Here is a 21,783-nt window from a genome sequence, read left to right on the forward strand (position 1 = left end):
AATCTCCATATTGTTTGTAACTTTCTCTTGTACATGAATATGAAGCGGCAGCATCTGGCACTAGAGACGGGCACTGCCCTCCCGGGATTTCACTGAACGGCTAATGAGTCCTGGAAAGGTTAAACTGTGCAAATATCGGGAGCTTCCATAACGTTGCGGCCTTGGCTTGTCACTGAGTGGGCGACCAATGCCAACCACATCCCCTTCAAGGAGCTATTCCCCCCATAGACTACAGGTGCGCCTGCTGAATCTCATTAGGGCAATTGCATATTCATCTTATCATTATCATATGTGTTTTCCATCTTATCATCAAACACTGCTCATCCAGTGCCCCCTGCTTCACCAATATGACAGCAGAGTCATGGAGTGGTCCTAACTACTGTGATATATATGCAGTCAGAACTGCAGGGGATAAAAAAGGAGAATAGACTTAAAGGGGTTGTCCATCGCTGCTTTTATTCTGGAAGTAGCGCCACGCATGACTATAGGTTGTATGCGGTACTGCAGCTTAGCTCTGGTTATTTTAAGGAGATGTGATATTTGAGGCTCGGTCTTTGTGAGGTCACCTTAGAAGGCACCTACCTGCTTTAATGGCCTTTAGAAAGCTGGATGTCATCTCTGGGGTACAGGACTCCCAAATATTCTAACATCCCCTTTAATGGTGGTTATAGACATGGCCGTGGGGTGAAGCATTACTATGTCATTAGACAAAATTATCATTCAGGACGCTACAAAAGCTGAATAATGACCCCATCGGCGGCCATATTGATTATAATCCAGCTTTCCCAGAGTCAGATCATGAGGAGAATATATTTAGTCAGGTGTGAGGTAAGGTTTATCTCAGCGGCAGAGCACGGGGGGCTCATTCTCGGCTCCTTACGGATTTGGTGCTATTGTTGTTATTTTTGGCGCTCACAAAAGAGACAGCTTGACGGAGGTAACGCTCGCTCACTGTCATTATCACAGAGCAGTCACGTTTCACCAACACCCAACAACCCCCGCAGAGGGCGAACAATGTACGAAAACCCGCATTGTGTGTTCACCTACCGCAATCCTCTAAAAGAGGCATGTGCCGCCATATAGTCACCCAGAGTGTGACCGACGTCCTCCAGACAAACTTATCCCTGGGTCTCGTATGCTATTTCCTATATTTATATAGCAGACGGCGTTGGGTGGTCCCATCCAAAGACACCAGACTTTACAGTGATAGATTTAAAGGGATTGTCTAGAGTTACAAAAAAATGTCTTTCTTCCAAAAACAGCACACAGGGGTGGGTTTAGTATCAAAGCTCACCCATAAACTTCAATGGAGTGGACATTTTTTTTGGGAAAAAGCAGCCATGTTTTTCTAAATGTGTTCAATACTTTAAAGGGAACCTGTCAGCAGGTGTGACCATGCAGACTTCGGTATTGTCCCTGGAAAGATGTGTGATCATAGCTTTATGTATGTTGTCAGTAGCAGCAGGACTGTGAAATATACATTTGTAGTAACTTTTCCAAGTTCACCAGGGGGGGGGGGGGATGTCCTCACACAACTCTGGCTGCAGAGAGCGCAGCTAAGTATTGGAGAGATGTGTAATCATACTACTGTGTATTTCGTCATTAGCAGCAATTAAAGGCAACCTACCACCACGAATCTACCTATAAAGGTAGATCGGGTGGTAGGTGGATGTAAGGGACGTGAGGAGAGCTCTTTTTAGAGCTAATCCTCACGTCCCCGCTAACTTTTGGGAAACTTTATTAACCTAATATGTAAATTTAGTTATGCGGCTACTGGGGCGTGGAGTAGCCACGAGGCTACACAGCGCGGCTACTCCACGGGCCAGTAGCCACATTACTCCTCCTACCCTGTTGTGTCCGGCGCGCAGCTCCTCGTAGCTGCACGCCCTCATCTGACAAGCCGGCTACTGCGCATGCGCAGTAGCTCCAGCCTCGGAGCTGGGACTGCTCAGCCGGCGTTCTGCGCATGCGCAGAACGCCATCATATCGGACGAGGGCGCGCAGCTACGAGGAGCTGCGCGCCGGACACAACAGGGTAGGAGGAGTAATGTGGCTACTGGGGCGTGGAGTAGCCGCGCTGTGTAGCCTTGTGCCGGCTACTCCACGCCCCAGTAGCCGCATAACTAAATTTACATATTAGGTTAATAAAGTTTCCCAAAAGTTAGCGGGGACGTGAGGATTAGCTCTAAAAAGAGCTCTCCTCACGTCCCTTACATCCACCTACCACCCGATCTACCTTTATAGGTAGATTCGTGGTGGTAGGTTCTCTTTAAATATAGATTTATATTCCAGGATTGTGGCTTCTCACACTTGGGGTGTGTTGTCCTCCCAACTCTTGGGAATTGCAGTGTCTCAGTACCACAGTAAGTGACAGGTAAAATTAACCTGAAGCTTTCTACAGCTTTTACGCAGAGCAGAGGGGAGGAGCTATGTAGCAGGACAGAAAGCACAGCAGACATTACAGACAGACATAAGATAATGGGTAATGCAACGTGGCTCGTCCACCTAAATGACTGCTGTCCAGGACATCTAAGATAATGGGGCAGATTTACTTACCCGGTCCATTCGCTATCCAGCGGCGTGTTCTGTGTGGAGGATTCGTGTCTTCCGGCGATTCAGTAAGGTAGTGCGCCCGATGTCCACCAGGTGTCGCTGCTGCACTGAATTCCGTCGGGGTGCACTGAACTTCACCAAGCCGGGCCGGGTGCAGGTAAGTGCGTGTCAAGCAACACATTGGGGCAGATTTACTTACCCGCTCCATTCGCGTTCCAGCGGCGCGTTCTCTGCGGTGGATTCGGGTCCAGCCGGGATTCACTAAGGCAGTTCCTCCGACGTCCACCAGGTGGCGCTGCTGCGCTGAAGTTCCGAGGCCCGCCGGAATGCACTCAAGTTCACCGGCCTATTCCTGGTGAAGGTAAGTGCAAGTTTCGCGACACTTTTTTTTTTGTTCTAAATGTGGAGGTTTTTCCGAATTCGTCGGGTTTTCGTTCGGCCAAGCCTCCCCCCCCCCCCCCCGATTTCCGTTGCGTGCATGCCGTCGCTGATGCGCCACAATCCGATCGCGTGCGCCAAAATCCCGGGGCAATACAGGGAAATCAACGCAAATCTGAAATATTCGGGTAACACGTCGGGAAAGCGCGAATCGGGCCCTTAGTAAACAACTCCATGGGTCCAAAATCTGGTAAGTGAAGGCTGGTTCACTGGACCATACCAAGTGTGATAATGTAAAGGTGTGATAATCAGTAAAGGCTCACTACACCATTTCAGGGTCCAGCAATCTAACCTACAGGACCAGATTTGAGTCTAATGATGGACCATAACAACACTTATGTGACATCATGGAGGCGGCCATCTTGTTTCCTGTCAGGGTAAAGTCAACCTATTAACCAGTCAAAGCTCCAGATATTTCAGATATATTATTCATTCAGCTCAAACATTATGAAGGACGTCGCCTTCAGTCCCTTCCACAAGAGTACGCTTTGATAACGAAATTGATGACAATGATCTGGCAGGATGCAGTGCGGACCCTCCAGGCGGGGTCACATGATCCATGGGAAGGGGTAATAAATGGCTTCTCATGATGCGTTTGTGTCTCTTATACATTCAGTATATCCCCTTCACTCGGTTATTGTTGGGGTCAAATGGGGATTTTAGATGGGCTTCCGCAGGGTATGTCACCCCCATCCTCTCCAGGGCATAGTCCCCGCTGCGAACAAAATCCATGGTGACCTGTAGAAAGGAGATTAAAGTGGGAGACTTCACAATTTTACAAAATCTGATTAATAAGGTAAACAAGGAGACATATCCAGCTATGAGCCAAATATCTAAGCCGAAAGTCATTAAATTCTCAAATAATACCGCCATACAGTACTGAAATACATTGATAAAATAATACCGCCATACAGTACTGAAATACATTGATAAAATAATACCGCCATACAGAACTGAAATACATTGATAAAATAATACCGCCATACAGTACTGAAATACTGCCATACAACATATAATAATGCTGAAATAACAGAAATATATTGTCAAAATGATGCCGCCATATGATTTTTACACAATGTTGAAAAAATACCACCATACAGTGCCTAAATAAGCGCTTAATATGTCATACAAAACTTAAAGAATACCGCCATGCAGTACTGAAATACATTGAAAAATAATACTGCCATAAAGTACTGAAATACTATCATATGATATCTAATAATGCTGAAATACATTGATAAAATAATACTGCCATACAGTACTGAAATAACAGAAATATATTGCCAAAATTATGCCACCACATAATTCTCAAAAATGTCACCATACAGTGCTCTATACAATGCTCAAACCATACTGCCATACAAATGTTGAAATAATACCGCCATACAGTGCCTAAATTAGGCCACCATTCAATAATACTGCCATACAGTACTCAAATAATACTAGAATAATTCTACCATTCAGCGCTCAATACATGTCATACAGTGCTTAAATAATACTGCCATACAGTGCTGAAATACATTGCCAACATAATGCCACCGTCTAATTCTCAAAAAAATATCACCATACAGTACAAAAATAATACCCAAATACAATGCTCAAACGATACTGCCACACTATGTAGAAATGATACCGCCAGACTGTACCACCATACAATTATACTGCCATACAGTACTCAAATAATACCGCCATAGAAGGCTCTGTACTGGTAGAAAGCCTGTAATGGTCTAATCCAGTGATGGCTAACCTATGACACGCGTGTCAGTGCTGACACACGTAGCCATTTTCACTGACACACGGCTTCCTGAGAGTTAAAGGGAACCCGTCACCACTATTTTCACAAATACAGGTAGTGGCAGGTTCCTATAGAGCTCTAGTAACTATCTGATCTCCTGCTTGTAGCTAAAAGTAGTTTCCCTCAGATCCCCATAAAATCAGAGTTATAATCTTGCCTGGTATCTATGCAGCTTTGGAGCGAGTCCACGGGGGCGTGGCCTAATGTCATGTGACCAGGGTGACATCATCAAAGGTCCTTGAGCTACTTAATATGAAAACTTTACCCCATGTACATATCTGACCACATAAAACAATCACAGCAGCATCCATGGACTTCTACTCCTCTCCATGCAGCCTGCTATGATTTCATGTGATAAAATATGCTGTGATTTCATGACATATATGCTTAGTGTACAGTTCCTAATGCAACAAAAGCTATAGGACCTGTGATGATGTCACCCTGGTCACATGACATTATAGCAGCATACAGAGATAGGGATGGAGAGAAGCTGCTGGATTCAGCCCGAGGAGGCCACGCCCACCTGGACTCCATGTAGCCATGCTTAGTTACCAGATAAAACTATAAAGTTCAGTATATGGGAATCTCAGGGGAATATTTTTTAGCTACAAGCAGGAGGTCAGATAGTTACTAGAGCTCTATAGGAACCTGCCACTACCTGTATTTGTGAAAATAGTGGTGACAGGTTCCCTTTAAGTTTCATCCTACATGACCAGGTGCAGTAGCCGGGAGGCTGAGAGATTGCACTGAGCTTCCAGCACTCCCCCCTCCTCCTCCTCTCCCGGGCCGGCCCCTCCCCATGTGTGAGCTGTGCCTACTGTCTCCAGTCAGCACAGGTATCAGCACAGGGCACAGCAGGAGAGGTGACCCGGCCGTACACCCAGGAGGCTCCTCTGCCGCTCCTGATAGTTGTGGTGGGGGGAAGATGGCAGCACAGTCAGAGGTCACATCGCTGCTGCCTTGTGTGATGTCCCAGCAGCTGCCACCTCTACACTGACCAGCTCCAGAGCAGGGATGAGGGAGGACAACTACTCCCATCATACAGTGAGTAAGGTCAGTGCATTGTATGATGAAGACAGTCATCAGGGCTTGTGTGTCAGTTTTGTGACGTACAAGCCCTGAAATAATCGCAAGGCCTTGCAAATCGCCAGACATTGCGATTATTTTGCTCCGCACACCTTCTCCATGCCAAGAGGGCATGTGGGAGATGCAGACAGCGGCGCCTGCGCCCTCGCTATAACCTGTGAGCTTTCATGACTGAAAGTTTGCAGGTTACTAAGCAATTTCACACCTGTCTGATTGTATGGCAGTACATGGTAGGATCAATCAGACAATCCACGGTTAAAGTACCCTAGAAGTTAAATAGTATACATATTTGTTATTTAAACTATAAGTATCACAAAAATATGTTTTTTTGTCAAGGTGACACACCACCCGAGTTATGCTCGGTTTTTTGGCGAATTTTGACACACCAAGCTCAAAAGGTTGCCCATCACTGGTCTAATCTGATGTGACAGCCTCACATTACGTCTGTTACTCCATAAACGGGATTTTTCTGCTAGATTTAGGAGGAGACATTAAAGCCGCCGTACAGGTAGATGAATATCCCAGCGCACAGACCGCGTCCCCAGCGCTGAGCCCACCACCCCCGGGGGGGCGCACCAGCTGGATCTGGGCTGTAACATAGCTCGTTAGCTAATGAATGGGACGTAAAGCAGCTGCTATGGGATGAGACATGACGGTATATGGTGGAGGATTAATCCTACACGTAAGTGACAGTGTGTGACGGGTCTAGGAGATGGATCGTAATGAGGATTGTGGGTAATTGGGGAAGAGTTGTCATATTTAGAGAGGGGAAAAAAATGACTTCTCCAGGCCGATCAAGTGATCAATACTACAGACCAATTTATATGATGGACTGCGCTATTACAGTAATGGTGGGGGGGGGGGGGGTCTGCTAAACGGGCAGCAGCTCGTCATCCTGAGATCCGGGGGTCCATGTATCCTGGAAGCTTCTATGTGTCTATAATATATCTATTAAGATGGTGGGACTACTACCTCTACCCTCACCTACAGATCCAAATAACCTACGTGTAAGTTGTTAGTGGCAACAGGACTGTGAAATATGGTTTTATATTCCAGTAGGGGGTAGGGGAGATGTATCCTCACACTGCTGTGCCCTGATCGCTCTCCATCCTGCTGCGAGCAAAAGCTGGGATGCCACCACAGTTACACAGAAGGTAGGGTCTATTGAATAGGTCTATGCAGATAACCTCCAAATTTCACAGTCCTGCTGCTACTACCAACATTCACAAATGTATGATTACACAGATGTCGGGCCTGCTACCGAACACAGTCAAAACTGCTGACAGATTCCCATGAAAGGGTTGGCTATATGAGGATAGGCCGTGAATACTTATTCCTGGTCAGCTCCTTCAAATTTTACAGCAAGCTGTAAAGCAAGAAGTAGTCTAGCGTAAAGCTTCATGTGCTGACATCTAGTGGTGGACATAAAAACTGCAATATTTGATCATCTATTAAAAAAAAATGCTGATTATTTGGGTTTTTTTTGTAATTTTTTAAAGTTCCTTTCTTGGAAGGGAACCTTTCTCTCTAGAAGGATTATCTGGTAAGTGGAGCGCCTCCCTAATGACGCGTCAGGCAGCACTTAACACAGTTTATTAAACACCTGCGAAGCGCGACGCGAGGCGAGAGGAAAATGACTCAATTACAGCATATTTTTTACTCCGCTGTTACAGACGCAGCCCGGGGGACTGACATGCGATATTCAGATACTTCCGAGTCTCTCTGCTCGTGCCAATCACTACACCTGCCCCCTACCCCGGCCCAAAAATAGCCAAATAAAAGGGTAGTTTACTACGCCGCGCCATATATAGCCTGCAGCTGACGTCACGGATGGAGGATAGCACGGAGCACTCAGAGGAGCGCAAGGCTATTTATACAATTAACCCCATCAGTGGCATATACGCAGGAAAAACCTAATAAGGGGCCCCCTCTAACAGGGGCCCTATAGCTGCCACATGGTACATAGGCACATACTAAATGACTCCCACCCATTGGTCTAAATTGGCAATGGTTCGGTCACATGATACAGTACTCACCGGCCCTCCATCAGGATTTCGGATGTATCCATACGCAATGGTTTTATTGATTGCAAATCCAAAGTCAGCCCTCCGGATGTGACCGACAGCTACTCCGTTCCTCCAAACGGCTTCCAGACCAAAAAGAGGGACCTTCCTATGATTGAATTTAAAGGGGGATGTCAGAAATTAGAGAAATATGGCTGATTTCTCCCCCAAAACAGTGCCACTTCTATACACAGGCTGTAAGTGGTACTGCAGCTCTGCCTGATTTACTGGGGCTGCAATACTATTGACGGCCAACGAAGCAGAGGAAGAGGCTGTAGGTTAAAAGACAGACATACTAGCAGCACAGAGTATTTCAGGGCAGTGCAATGATCACGTGGGAGAGTAGTGTCCTCTATGATTATGTATAGACCACCACTAAAAACTGACTCACTCATCAATGGTGAACCCCACCAGACGCTTCTGGACCCCCTCCGTCTTCTGCTTCTCCAGGGCTTCCCGGCCCAGGAACGGGGTGCTGGACTTCAATTTGCAGGTGAAGCCCAGGCCGGCCTCCAGAGGGGTATCATCCGGGCGCAGGTCTGCATGCCAGTGCCTATAGCCTGCACAGAGCACAGGTAACAGCAGTGTTAGTACACAACCCCATACACATCCTATAGGATCCATATATCAGCGAATGCACTGGAGGCAGCTCCTCTATAGCCATGACTTCTCTGTGTGTGTAGCTTAATGTGGAGAGAGAAAAAAGTCCCCGCCTCCAGTGCACTTGCATAAAAATATAATTATCTCTGCATTATCTACAAGTCAAAATTATTGGTATAGGAGCCATTTCTGACCCGAAAGATTCCCACCATAAATTAAAGGGGTGTTCAAGGAATCCTAGAAAACCCCCTGAGAACTGGGGCAAGGGTGAGCTTCCCCCCCCCCCCCCCCCAAAAAAAAAGTACTTGTGGACCATACTTAAGCTTTGAGTTCCAGCGTTGCGACAGGCTTCCATTCTTCTGTGAATACTTACTGTCACTTACTGTGACATCCTGTGTGCCACTTATAGGGCTAAGCGTGCCACGTGACCCCCATACTTGGGGCCCTGTAGGGTTACTATATAGAATGTGAATTGTCTGTAAGTTTTCATTGTAAGGTGTAGTCTTTACGGTCACAATATATTTTTATTCTGCATGAGAGTCCCCCATTTATTTCGCCATCCATGACACATTGTAACGACCCCTCTGCTGTGACACAGGAGCGCCTGCGGGACCCTCATTAAATCCACACATCTGTTACATGCCAGCGACGGGTCTCCCATGTGATCTCGCATAAAAGTGTCGCTACTCCGTCGGCGGCTTCTTCTTATTATTGCAGGCGATAAAGATTCCTTCGGCTCCTTGCGTCGCAGAAATCTTAATCACTCGGAGACAATTGTCGGAGATGCGGCAATTTATCTCCATTTGCAAAATGTCAATATATTTTCATTCCTAACGAGACCTCGGCGCCCCCGTTCACTTAGCGACGGTCTGAGGAGATGAAACGTTACTTCTCTCCTTCTATTCTTGGCGACTTTTCTTCGCTACGTTTCTTACGTGTTCTATGTGAAGTTTAGAGGCGCAGTGGGGAGCGACAGTCAAGGACTGACGGTGATGGTGGAAATCAATTACTGCGGCACAAGTCAAGTGAAGGTTTCCTTACAGACAGTGTGACAACGATCCGGTGAAACAATCCTGCGCCCTCGTTTTCTGTGCGCTGCCCAATTACAGATTTAAAGGGCAATGCAGTAGACAAGCAAAATCGGCGGCAATGATGCTAAACATATGTAAAAACTCTAATCCTAGTCACCCCCCTGCTGAGAATTGCAATATGTCTGAGCTGTAGGGACCCCCACCTATTAGGAGTGGTCTGATGAGTCAGAAGTGGACCAGTCAGGGACCAGGTCCCAAAAAAAGTTGGGACAAAACCCACACAAAAACTCCCCTGTAATATGGACCAATATCGAAAAAAAATTCACGCAGCCATATTGGTTCTTGAATGCAATAAAAGGGACAAAAAACCTCAGTCTAGGTCCACAGTAATATCCCTGGTGGTCTAGGACTGTGATGTTAAAGTCCCTGGTGGGAGGCATAAAGACTAATGATAAAATCTTTGGTGTTCTAGAATCCAAACCAAATTTTATTCGGCCATGTATGTTTGTCGTGATGCCCAGAGGCTCAGGGTAAAGTGCACCGTGGTCTAGGGCAGTGAATTAGGATGACGGTGAAGTTCCTGGTGGTCTACTTGTATACAAGGCTAAATATAAGGTCCCTGGTGGTGTAGAGATGCAAAAAAAAAGCTAAACGTAAGGCCCCTATTAATCTATGATAATTTATATAAGATCACTGGTTGTCTAAGGTAATGTGGAGACTAATCATAAGGTTTCTGGCGGTGTAGGGGAACAATCATTAAGTTCCTGGTGGTCTAGGGTAATGTAGAGGCTAATCATAAGGTTCCTGGTGGTGAAGGGTGAGTAATCATTAAGTTCCTGGGTGTTTAGGGAAGTGTAGGGACTAATCATAAGGTCCCTGGTGGTCTAGGGTAATGTAGAGGCTAATCATAAGGTTCCTGGTGGTGTAGTGTGAACAGTCATTAAGTTCCTGGTGGTCTAGTGTAATGTAGAGGCTACTCATAAGGTCATTGGTGGTCTAGGGTAATGTAGAGGCTAATCATAAGGTTCCTGGTGGTTTAGGGTAGTGTAGGGGCTAATCATCAGGTCCTTGGTGGTCTTGGATAGTGTAGAGGCTGGGCATAAGGGCCTTTAAGGGCCTTGGTGGAAAGGCTATTCATTAGGTCACTGCTGGGCTAGAGGCTAGTCATAGAATCCCTGGTGGGCTAGGGTAGTGTAAAGTTTAGTTATAAGATATGTGTTAGGAGCATTAGTTATTCATGTAGTGAATGCCTGGATGTCCCATCATGCTTGCATTACAAACATACATTTTTACTTAAATTTCCTATTTTTCTCTATGGTCTTTCCATTTTAACCCTTTCAGCTTAGTACCTACCCTTCTCAATGCTAAGGGAGTCGATGGCTCTGTACCCAGCATTGCCAATCCCATGCTTGGCTCCAGCCTCCATGACGGCTCGGTATACGGGCACACAGGCCTTCCTGGGCATATGAAGTTCCCAGCCCATCTCTCCTACAAAGGATAAGCGGATGGCACGGACCTGGAAGGAGACAGGGAAGAGTTAATAAGACGGCCTGCCTCAGATTCCTCCATCAGAGCGGCGGATTGGTTTTACCAAAGGGGCAGCCTGGAGCTAAAGTGCTTTTACACAATTATAGCAAAAGCTAATGCGGCTCTGGACCCGACTCGTCACATCCCCCGTGTATCCTCCATGGCTATGGCTTCTAAGAAATCATCCCGACTCTTCTGGCTCTCTGGGTCTTAAAGGGAACCTGTCAACAGGTGTGACCACGTAGACTGCAGTCAGTGTCAGGGATTGTCCCTGGATGGTGAAATTCCTGAATTGTAACTTCTCTTTCTGTTTTCAAAACCTCTGCTTGCTGTGAATGAATGAAAACAGATGACGCTGGAGCAGAGCTTGTTACAGCATACTGCTCTGTTCTGCTTGTGCGCAGATTGATGTGTGATTGGAGCAAATCCTATGGGTCTGATGATAGAGATCTGACAGGATCCTCTCATCCGATATTCATCCAGGAGTTTTCGGATAATAATGGACCTTTTACTACACTATCCGTCATCTTTATAGGAACTTTATGGATGCCTCATATCAATAATGCAATTCCAGAAACAAGACTACATAATAAGAAAGATCATGTTTCCCCATAATGTGCGGAGAATATAAAAGGTTAAAGGGTAAGGGGCATGGACACTAGTCAAGACAAGCGGGGAGGGGCATGGACACTAGTCAAGACAAGCGGGGAGGGGCATGGACACTAGTCAAGACAAGCGGGGAGGGGCATGGACACTAGTCAAGACAAGCGGGGAGGGGCATGGACACTAGTCAAGACAAGCGGGGAGGGGCGTGGACACTAGTCAAGACAAGCGGGGAGGGGCATGGACACTAGTCAAGACAAGCGGGGAGGGGCATGGACACTAGTCAAGACAAGCGGGGAGGGGCGTGGACACTAGTCAAGACAAGCGGGGAGGGGCGTGGACACTAGTCAAGACAAGCGGGGAGGGGCATGGACACTAGTCAAGACAAGCGGGGAGGGGCGTGGACACTAGTCAAGACAAGCGGGGAGGGGCATGGACACTAGTCAAGACAAGCGGGGAGGGGCATGGACACTAGTCAAGACAAGCGGGGAGGGGCGTGGACACTAGTCAAGACAAGCGGGGAGGGGCATGGACACTAGTCAAGACAAGCGGGGAGGGGCATGGACACTAGTCAAGACAAGCGGGGAGGGGCGTGGACACTAGTCAAGACAAGCGGGGAGGGGCGTGGACACTAGTCAAGACAAGCGGGGAGGGGCATGGACACTAGTCAAGACAAGCGGGGAGGGGCATGGACACTAGTCAAGACAAGCGGGGAGGGGCATAGACAGTTAAGCTCAAAAGGGAGGGGGGGGTCGATCTTAGTCAATCGATACTAGCGAACCTAAATAAGAAGGGCTTTGACACCAGTAAAACTAAAGAGGGAAGGGGCATCAAGACCAGTGATTGTATATGGGGAAGGATTTTGATACTGGAGAAGCTACAAGAAGAGGGTTCATCAACACAAGTACAGCTGATCGGATATAGATCTAATACCAAGATAAGATTTGGGGTATGGCAAAAAGAAACTAGTGAAGCTCAAAGGGGAGGAGCTTTGACACAAATATATAATTGGGGAGGGGCATCAACATTTAAGTTAAACTCAAAGGGGTGGGGTTAGGACAAAAATGTATATAATCAGAGAGGGGCATCGACACTAGAGCAAATCTAAATGGGGAGGGGCTTTAATACTGGTGAAGTTTAAAAGGAGAGGCACTACTAAAAAGGTAAATGGGGAGGAGCTTCAATAACAATGGGGAGTGGCAGTGGCACTAATGAAGCAAAATAGGGAGGGACATTGACATGAATGATAGAGAGAAGCGGGAGGTGCATCCACACCGGTAAAACTCAATAAGTGGGCGGCCCTGACAACGCCAGCAATTACTGTAGTCAGAAAGGAAAGTGTGAGAGTCTGTGACTCTCCAAGTGACGCACACACCGTGAGGAGTTAAGGATTTCTCTCTCTTCCAGCAGAAGTTAAATGAAGTACAAAACGCAGGAGTCCTTTGCGGTGTGAGCTAGAAGCCGGCGTACATTGCAGATGATGTTCACGTAACCCCTCACTTGTCTCCCGCTCCTGCAGATTGTGTCAGGAGCGCACTTACTGAGGCTCGTGTGCACACGGGGCCGTGCGCCGGGGCCAGCCAGGAGCTCTTTTCTCCATTATACTATTAGATCAGTCAGGCAAGGAGATAGATGGAAGGATATAGCTGGGGAGGATCCGCAGAGTCTATTTGGGTTACAAAAGGGAAGCTTTTAACAAAACACAGCTGCTAGGGGGGTGCGGAGGGGGTCACTGAACAATTCCAAGCACCTGCACACCCAGAATAGTCATCTACGGGAAAAAGTAGGGTGCTAGGCGCCAACAGCGATCTACTATCAAGTTAACTGTCTGTGCCGTGTGCGTCCTCGGTGCTCCTAAGCACCAGGACAGTGGGGGGCGCCGTCTATTTTAATGGGGTATTACAGCATGAAGAGGTTAAATCCAACCTTCCTCCATTAGACCCTTATCTACTCCCCCTTAATAATATCGCATCAGACCACCATGAAAAGTGTTTGTGGAGGGGGGACCAGCCGTAAGGACCACAACTCACCCCAAGGGATGTCCAGTTGCCCGAGGGGACTACTACTGCCCTCTGCATGCAGTGAGGTTATTCTCCGACTTCTGCTTAAAACCCCTAGGATGAGGACAAGTAATACGGCAAGTGCGTCAGTGCCCCCCCAAATGCAGAAGCCAGCGTCCGCAGGATGTTTTAACACCTTCATTACGGAAATTTTCAAAAAGGATACTTTTTTCGGAATCTAGAGGTAACAAAGAGAATCTCTAGTCTGGAGGACCCATTACGTCCATACATTGCATTGATTTCAGTGTTCCTTGTGCAATGCTTCAGGGGGCAGGATTAGTAACGCGCCCTAAGGACTGTATCCAGCTCCATGGTGGCCAAGAGCCTCTTTAGATCATCACTCTCCACCATCTGACACAGTTCAGTTAATAATTATATAATTATAATTGTCCCCTATATGATGAGCAGATCCCCCTCCCCTCTCCTGCAGAACCTACTCAGCCTGTACCTTGTACCCAGCAGCTGTGACAATCTTGTGTGTGGAGAAGGGGAAAGCCTCATTACTCAGATCTTCATTGAGGACGTCTTGAAGGATGGATCGACTGAAGACAGAACACAGAAGTTTATATTGGGCTGAGGAGTTGACAATCTACTACTTAAAGGGCATCTACCACAAGGATGAAGGATTGTAAACTAAGCACACTGACAAACTGGTGTGTGCCTTCACTCACAGGATCCGCACTTCTTTTATCTTTTTAATGCTGTGGTTTTTAAGAAAAAAAGGCTTTTATAATTATGCAAAAGAGCCTAAGGAGCTCCAGGTTCCATAAGTGTTAATGGAGCCTGGAGCCCCTACGGCTCATTTGCATAATTTTAAAGCCTTTTCTTCTTAAAAACCACAGCATAAAAGGATAAAAGAAGAGTGGATCCTGCCAGAGGAGGCACACACCAGTATGTTAGTGTGCTTAGTTTACAATCCTTCATCCTGGTGGTAGATTTCCTTTAAGCATTTATTCTATATTAGGACAAATTGTGTCAATGCAACCCGACAGCGTAAGGAAATCCCTAAATCTGGACCCCCTTCAATGAGCCAGGGTAGGGATCCCTCTCTTTTTTTAAATCTTATCCATTAGGGGACAGCAGCCATAAGCGCTGCAGCGTAACTACAATTCAATGGTTGTCTGAAATTTTACCATAAGCTCCGCAGATAAAATATTCCATATATTCAGCATATGGAGGAGTGTAGCACCTCTTTACAGGGGTTACTACACCCAATACTTTCTGTAGGATGAGATCTGGGCCGTTACACTGTAGACATCCAGCCATGCTGACGGTTTCCCTGTTGCGGGCTCATGATACTCAGAGGGCCGCAGGGCTGACATAGTTGCCTGTGAATTCAGGTGAGCAGCATGAGATCAGTCGTGGACTCGGAGAGCAGCAGTAATCTGTGTTATCAGGATTTAATGTGACATCTTGGGTTCTCGCCCCGTCGCGGGCGGCTTGTTACGGGCACACACATGTGCAAGCCGCTCGCATTAAAGATTGATACAAGTTGAAAGAGACTTGGACTGCGGGGCTGCTAGGGAGGAAGCCGCTTGCTGATTTTAAGCTAACGTGGCAGGTCACACAGAACGGCCGTAAGGATGGGACATCAAATATTCTGACGATTTAACACTCAATACTTCTGTCTACGCCGTGTAGAGATACGGAAGGTGCGGTACAAAGACACATATATATAGTGTATATATACACTCAGGGTGCTGTCACACGTCGCGTTTACTGCATGCGTTTAAAAACGCATTGCTACATCTGAAGGGATATTTCCCTAATTAAACAGCTGTTAACGCTTGCGTTTACAAAACGCAAGCGTTAACACATTGTTAACGCATGCGTTAACATCGCGGTTAACGCATGCGGTTGTTAACGCATTGTTAACGCATGCGTTAACATCGCGGTTAACGCATGCGTTTTGTAAACACAAGCGTTAACAGCTGTTTAATTAGGGAAATATACCTTCAGCTGTAGCAATGCGTTTTTAAACGCATGCAGTAAACGCGACGTGTGACAGCACCCTCACCGGCCACTTTATTAGGTACACCTGTCCAACTGCTCGTTAACACTTAATTTCTAATTAGCCAATCACATGGCGGCAACTCAGTGCATTTAGGCATGTAGACATGGTCAAGACAATCTCCTGCAGTTCAAACCGAGCATCAGTATGGGGAAGAAAGGTGATTTGAGGCCTTTGAACGTGGCATAATTGTTGGTGCCAGAAGGGCTGGTCTGAGTATTTCAGAAACTGCTGATCTACTGGGATTTTCACGCACAACCATCTCTAGGGTTTACAGAGAGTGGTCCGAAAAAGAAAAAACATCCAGTGAGCGGCAGTTCTGTGGGCGGAAATGCCTTGTTGATGCCAGAGGTCAGAGGAGAATGGGCAGACTGGTTCCAGCTTATAGAAAGGCAACAGTGACTCAAATCGCCACCCGTTACAACCAAGGTAGGCAGAAGAGCATCTCTGAACGCACAGTACATCGAACTTTGAGGCAGATGGGCTACAGCAGCAGAAGACCACACCGGGTGCCACTCCTTTCAGCTGAGAACAGGAAACTGAGGCTACAATTTGCACAAGCTCATCGAAATTGGACAGTAGAAGATTGGAAAAACGTTGCCTGGTCTGATGAGTCTCGATTTCTGCTGCGACATTCGGATGGTAGGGTCAGTATTTGGCGTCAACAACATGAAAGCATGGATCCATCCTGCCTTGTATCAGCGGGTCAGGCTGGTGGTGGTGGTGTCATGGTGTGGGGAATATTTTCTTGGCACTCTTTGGGCCCCTTGGTACAATGCCACAGCCTACCTGAGTATTGTTGCTGACCATGTCCATCCCTGTATGAGCACAATGTACCCTGTAACATCTGATGGCTACTTTCAGCAGGATAATGCGCCATGTCATAAAGCTGGAAGCATCTCAGACTGGTTTCTTGAACATGACAATGAGGTCACTGGACTCAAATGGCCTCCACAGTCACCAGATCTCAATCCAATAGAGCATCTTTGGGATGTGGTGGAACGGGAGATTCGCATCATGGATGTGCAGCCGACAAATCTGCGGCAACTGTGTGATGCCATCATGTCAATATGGACCAAAATCTCTGAGGAGCTTCCAGCACCTTGTTGAATCTATGCCACGAAGAATTGAGGCAGTTCTGAAGGCAAAAGGGGGTCCAACCCGTTACTAGCATGGTGTACCTAATAAAGTGGCCGGTGAGTGTATATTATATATACTGTCCAGACTACCAGATACTTGATTAAAAGGAACCAGTCAGCAATGCTGACTATGTAGACTGTGAAAAGTGGCTTTATATTTAAGGATTGTATTGGGGGCAAGTCCTCACACTGCTGTGCTCTTAGCTCTCTGCATTCTACTGGCCCAGAGCCCCTCTCCTTTGAGTAAATGATGTAGTGGACTTCTAATTACATGCTATGAGGGTGTGTTCCAGGGCCAGCACCAGAGCCGGGCAAGTGCCGGGGCCCCAGGCTGCTGGGGGGCCCACATAGGGCTGTACATAAGGAATCTATGGGGATGAGAGGGTCTGTTTCTAATGAATCCATAAGGTGTGAGGTGGGAATTATATAAAGTACCCACGAGGGGGCTGTTTGGGATGATAAACTAGGGAATATTTAAGAGAACAGTTTTAGTTTCTGAATTTTCAATGCTGCCACGTAAGTTCACTGCAAAGGGGCCCACTGAGGCTCTGTCGCCCAGGGGCCTACTGAAACCTGGGCGACAAATTCAGTTTTTTATATTCAGTTTTAGATGTCCATACCAGGAGCAGCTTCTCTCAATGAGATGTTCCCATCCATTTTGATCCACACCTGCTTCTGGATTTGAAAACTGCATCTGAAAAACTGAACGTGTGAACACACCCCAACAGTCGCTCACAGCAGAGGGGAGTGGCAGTGGAGCAACCCAATTAAAATAGCTAAGGGCACAGCAGTGTGAGGACAAACCCCCAGGGAAGCTGGAAATACTCTCATGGATGTATTTCCGTTGAAGGATTTTCATTCTTTGTACATTTTATGTCTTTTAAATTATGTATGAAGCAGAGCCAATAACAGAATCAAAATATTCCCTATAGTGTGTGCCCTTGGTTGGTTTGATCGCTCACATAACCTCATTCACCTTAGAAGGATGTGATTAGGTAACTGGCAAGTGAAGCCAGGGGGAGATTATTGATGGGGCCAGGAACACACTCTGATAGATATCAGAGTGTGGAGGACACCATCATCAACCTCCTATATGGTCCTATATACGGACCATACATGAAGCCATACATGAACCTGGTCCTCACCGCCTACCTGGCCGGTCCCTGGATGCTTATCATCCCCAGATCTTCAGAGCAGTCAATCAGTTTGCTATTGAACTTCTTATCTTGAAGGACATTGTTGATGTGACTCCAGTTGTGTTGGGCAACAGCTCCACCGATGGCCAAATAGTAGACATCACCTATGAAGAAGACCCATTAGACAACCACAAATTTTGTTGCTCCTGTAAGGTTCTACTAGTTTAGTCGTGCTTTCTCGTGTAAGGTTATCACCTCCCGACCAATCATCATCAGGATACAAATATCTCCAAATATCTACATGTACTTCCAGGAATCCTGGTCCTGGGGCAGTCTTCATACCCTAGGTCATGTAGCACATCAACAGTTACTGCTAAATGTAGAATACCTCTAGTTTTTTGGACAAAATTCTATTCCGATTCATATTGTTAATGAAAAAAAAGTGAAGTTACAAGTAAAAACTAGGACATGTAGCAGTATAAAAAAAGCAACCATCACAGCGAGCGGCGCCTGAACTGGCTATAAATGGGGTAGACCACATCGCTAGATGTTCCTCGCAGTTGTGATGAGAGACTGAGACATCAGAACGGGAGCTTCAAAGTCAAAGACTGGAGACAGAACCGGGGATCGGAGGTCAACGGAGCCGCATGTGGGAAATGTGGTAACTAATAGGGAGCCTGCACAACCCAAGTGTATAATAGTATATCATCAGATCCGGCAGCATCGGAAATGTGACATCAATACAATTAGTCACCCAAAAAAAGTGACAAATCTGACGATGAAGGATTCACTACCATAGGGTGGAATGCGCGAGGTTTTAAGTCTAGCCTGTAGTCATCTTACATACACACCTTCAAAGTCTGGTGCAAGAACCGATGGCGAATCTTCAGGTGCGAGGACGCTGACGGTAAGATCACTCTCTGTTCCTCCTCGCTTGTTCAACATGCAGGTGTATATGGTGGAACCTATGTAAAAGGAGAGCGAGTACAATATATTCTACAGAGTATATAGCAATGGGTCGTTATACAAATATATCCCCTGGCGGTCAAGGATTGGCCTAGTATGTAACAGTGAGATGTTTGGGGTAGGGGTCAGAATAGTCCATAGGGCTGGTAGGGACTACATATTACATACTTCTGAATGCAGTGGTGGTCAAGAACCTAAAGGATTTGTAGGAGGACCATACTGTAGCGCTGTAAGAGCAGAGCTCCTCACCAGGGACTGAGGACCATCTACATTGTCCCCAAAGGATTAACCTTATAAACATCTTACAACAAGGCCACCACAGCATTATATCTTGGTCAAAGCTATACGTATAGAAGAACTCTCTAAGTAGAACCCAAATGGACTCCCTAAGTACAATGCCAATAGACTTTCAAAGAAAAACCTCAATGGACTCTTTAAGTTGAACCCCAAGAGACACTCTACGGAAAACCTTCATAGACTTCGTTCAGTAAAACCTCTAGAGACTCTCTAGGGAAAACTATAATGAACCATATGAGGGACTGAATAAGTAAAACCCCAATGGACCCTCAAAGTAAAAAAAACCTTCATGGACCATCTACATTGTCCTGAGGTTTCTTTTGGAGCTATGAGACATATATATCTTTAAAATTAAGCCACCAACATCTGGGCCTGGACCATACCTGTGTATGTCAACCCTCTCTAAGGAAAACCTTGATGGACCTGGGCCTGGACTATACCTAAGGGCTCTGTAAGTACATCTCAGGAGACTCGGAGAAAACCTCTAACTTCTTGAGTTGCCCGTTTACCTGGCTTCTTGTCAATGTTTGCAGTAAACAACCAGTTAGCAGCTTTCTTGGCATCTGACCCAACTAGGTAGAACTTTCCGAAGTAGGACATGTTGAAGACAGCCGCGGCGTTCCTGCACATAACACATTCTTTCCTGATCTAAAAATGACAGCACGTCAAAACACAACAGATGAACATTGGTGGAAGGGGGGGGGGGAAGATATTCTGAGCTTTCCACAGTTAGGAAGAAGAACTAGGAGATGGAAATAAACCATAAAATGACTCATCCAAAAGTTTCTGTCAGGTGGGTACGACATACAAAGATCTTGGGAAAGTAACCCTTTCATGAGCTTGGACCCCCCCCCCCCCAATCAGAATTGAGACGATGAAGGTCCAATATGTCTTCTGACACTATAAAAACAGAGTTCTCCTCTCCCCCCATCTCTGGGATGTGACAGTCGTAGCGAGGGGCTCGGGACCGCTAATTATAATGGAGATCTGTAAGGGGTTTGTCATCCTGTCATGGTACATGCTCTCTGCTCAACACAGCCTGTGCCTCATCTTCTCTTAGATGCCGCGAGTGGCTGCCAGGGACGCTGGCACAGAGAGGAATATGTGCATTATTAACTTATCCCATCCCTCCAGGATTCATCTCTACAGAGAGGATGGTGGCATGTCAAGCACTCCCACACAGGATCCTATACAGGTGAGGGCTTCATAGGAATCATGGAGAACACAAACCTGCTTCCAATACTATAAGCAGGGTCTGATTAAGGATGGTGGGGGCCCCTGGGCGCAAATTCTGGCGGAGGCCCCCACTGAGTGTAGCATACATACATATCCTCCTGCTCACTATACACTATCCCAACAGTCGCTCAGCTACATACAGCCGCCTCACCCCCAGTCGCTCAGCTACATACAGCCGCCTCACCCCCAGTCACTCAGCTACATACAGCCGCCTCACCCCCAGTCACTCAGCTACATACAGCCGCCTCACCCCAGTAACACAGCTACATACAGCCGCCTCACCCCCAGTCACTCAGCTACATACAGCCGCCTCACCCCCAGTCACTCAGCTACATACAGCCGCCTCACCCCCAGTCACTCAGCTACATACAGCCGCCTCACCCCCAGTCACTCAGCTACATACAGCCGCCTCACCCCCAGTCACTCAGCTACATACAGCCGCCTCACCCCCAGTCACTCAGCTACATACAGCCGCCTCACCCCCAGTCACTCAGCTACATACAGCCGCCTCACCCCCAGTCACTCAGCTACATACAGTCGCCTCACCCCCAGTCACTCAGCTACATACAGCCGCCTCACCCCCAGTCACTCAGCTACATACAGCCGCCTCACCCCCAGTCACTCAGCTACATACAGCCGCCTCACCCCCAGTCACTCAGCTACATACAGCCGCCTCACCCCCAGTCACTCAGCTACATACAGCCGCCTCACCCCAGTAACACAGCTACATACAGCCGCCTCACCCCCAGTCACTCAGCTACATACAGCCGCCTCACCCCCAGTCACTCAGCTACATACAGCCGCCTCACCCCCAGTCACTCAGCTACATACAGCCGCCTCACCCCCAGTCACTCAGCTACATACAGCCGCCTCACCCCCAGTCACTCAGCTACATACAGCCGCCTCACCCCCAGTCACTCAGCTACATACAGCCGCCTCACCCCCAGTCACTCAGCTACATACAGCCGCCTCACCCCCAGTCACTCAGCTACATACAGCCGCCTCACCCCCAGTCACTCAGCTACATACAGCCGCCTCACCCCCAGTCACTCAGCTACATACAGCCGCCTCACCCCCAGTCACTCAGCTACATACAGCCGCCTCACCCCCAGTCACTCAGCTACATACAGCCGCCTCACCCCCAGTCACTCAGCTACATACAGCCGCCTCACCCCCAGTCACTCAGCTACATACAGCCGCCTCACCCCCAGTCACTCAGCTACATACAGCCGCCTCACCCCC

The 21,783-nt window shown here is 47.3% G+C and overlaps 1 protein-coding gene across 4 annotated transcripts in view; it reads right to left on the reverse strand.

Moving 5' to 3' along the window:
* Positions 1-3,397: 3,397 nt before the first annotated feature.
* SARDH (sarcosine dehydrogenase) overlaps positions 3,398-21,783 on the reverse strand; it is a 39,461-nt gene continuing 21,075 nt past the window's right edge. For all 4 annotated transcript variants that reach the window (XM_072124697.1, XM_072124695.1, XM_072124698.1 and 1 more), the window contains exons 14-21: positions 19,815-19,953; positions 18,894-19,007; positions 18,059-18,206; positions 14,205-14,298; positions 10,920-11,082; positions 8,327-8,495; positions 7,909-8,044; positions 3,398-3,729 (exon numbers count right to left, since the gene is read on the reverse strand). In XM_072124697.1, the coding sequence (XP_071980798.1) occupies positions 3,604-3,729; positions 7,909-8,044; positions 8,327-8,495; positions 10,920-11,082; positions 14,205-14,298; positions 18,059-18,206; positions 18,894-19,007; positions 19,815-19,953 (1,089 nt within the window). In that variant the 3' untranslated portion in view covers positions 3,398-3,603. The remainder of the gene's footprint in view (positions 3,730-7,908; positions 8,045-8,326; positions 8,496-10,919; positions 11,083-14,204; positions 14,299-18,058; positions 18,207-18,893; positions 19,008-19,814; positions 19,954-21,783) is intronic.

Source organism: Engystomops pustulosus, chromosome 9 (assembly GCF_040894005.1).
Source record: "Engystomops pustulosus chromosome 9, aEngPut4.maternal, whole genome shotgun sequence".
In the NCBI taxonomy this organism is placed as follows: Eukaryota; Metazoa; Chordata; class Amphibia; order Anura; family Leptodactylidae; genus Engystomops; species Engystomops pustulosus.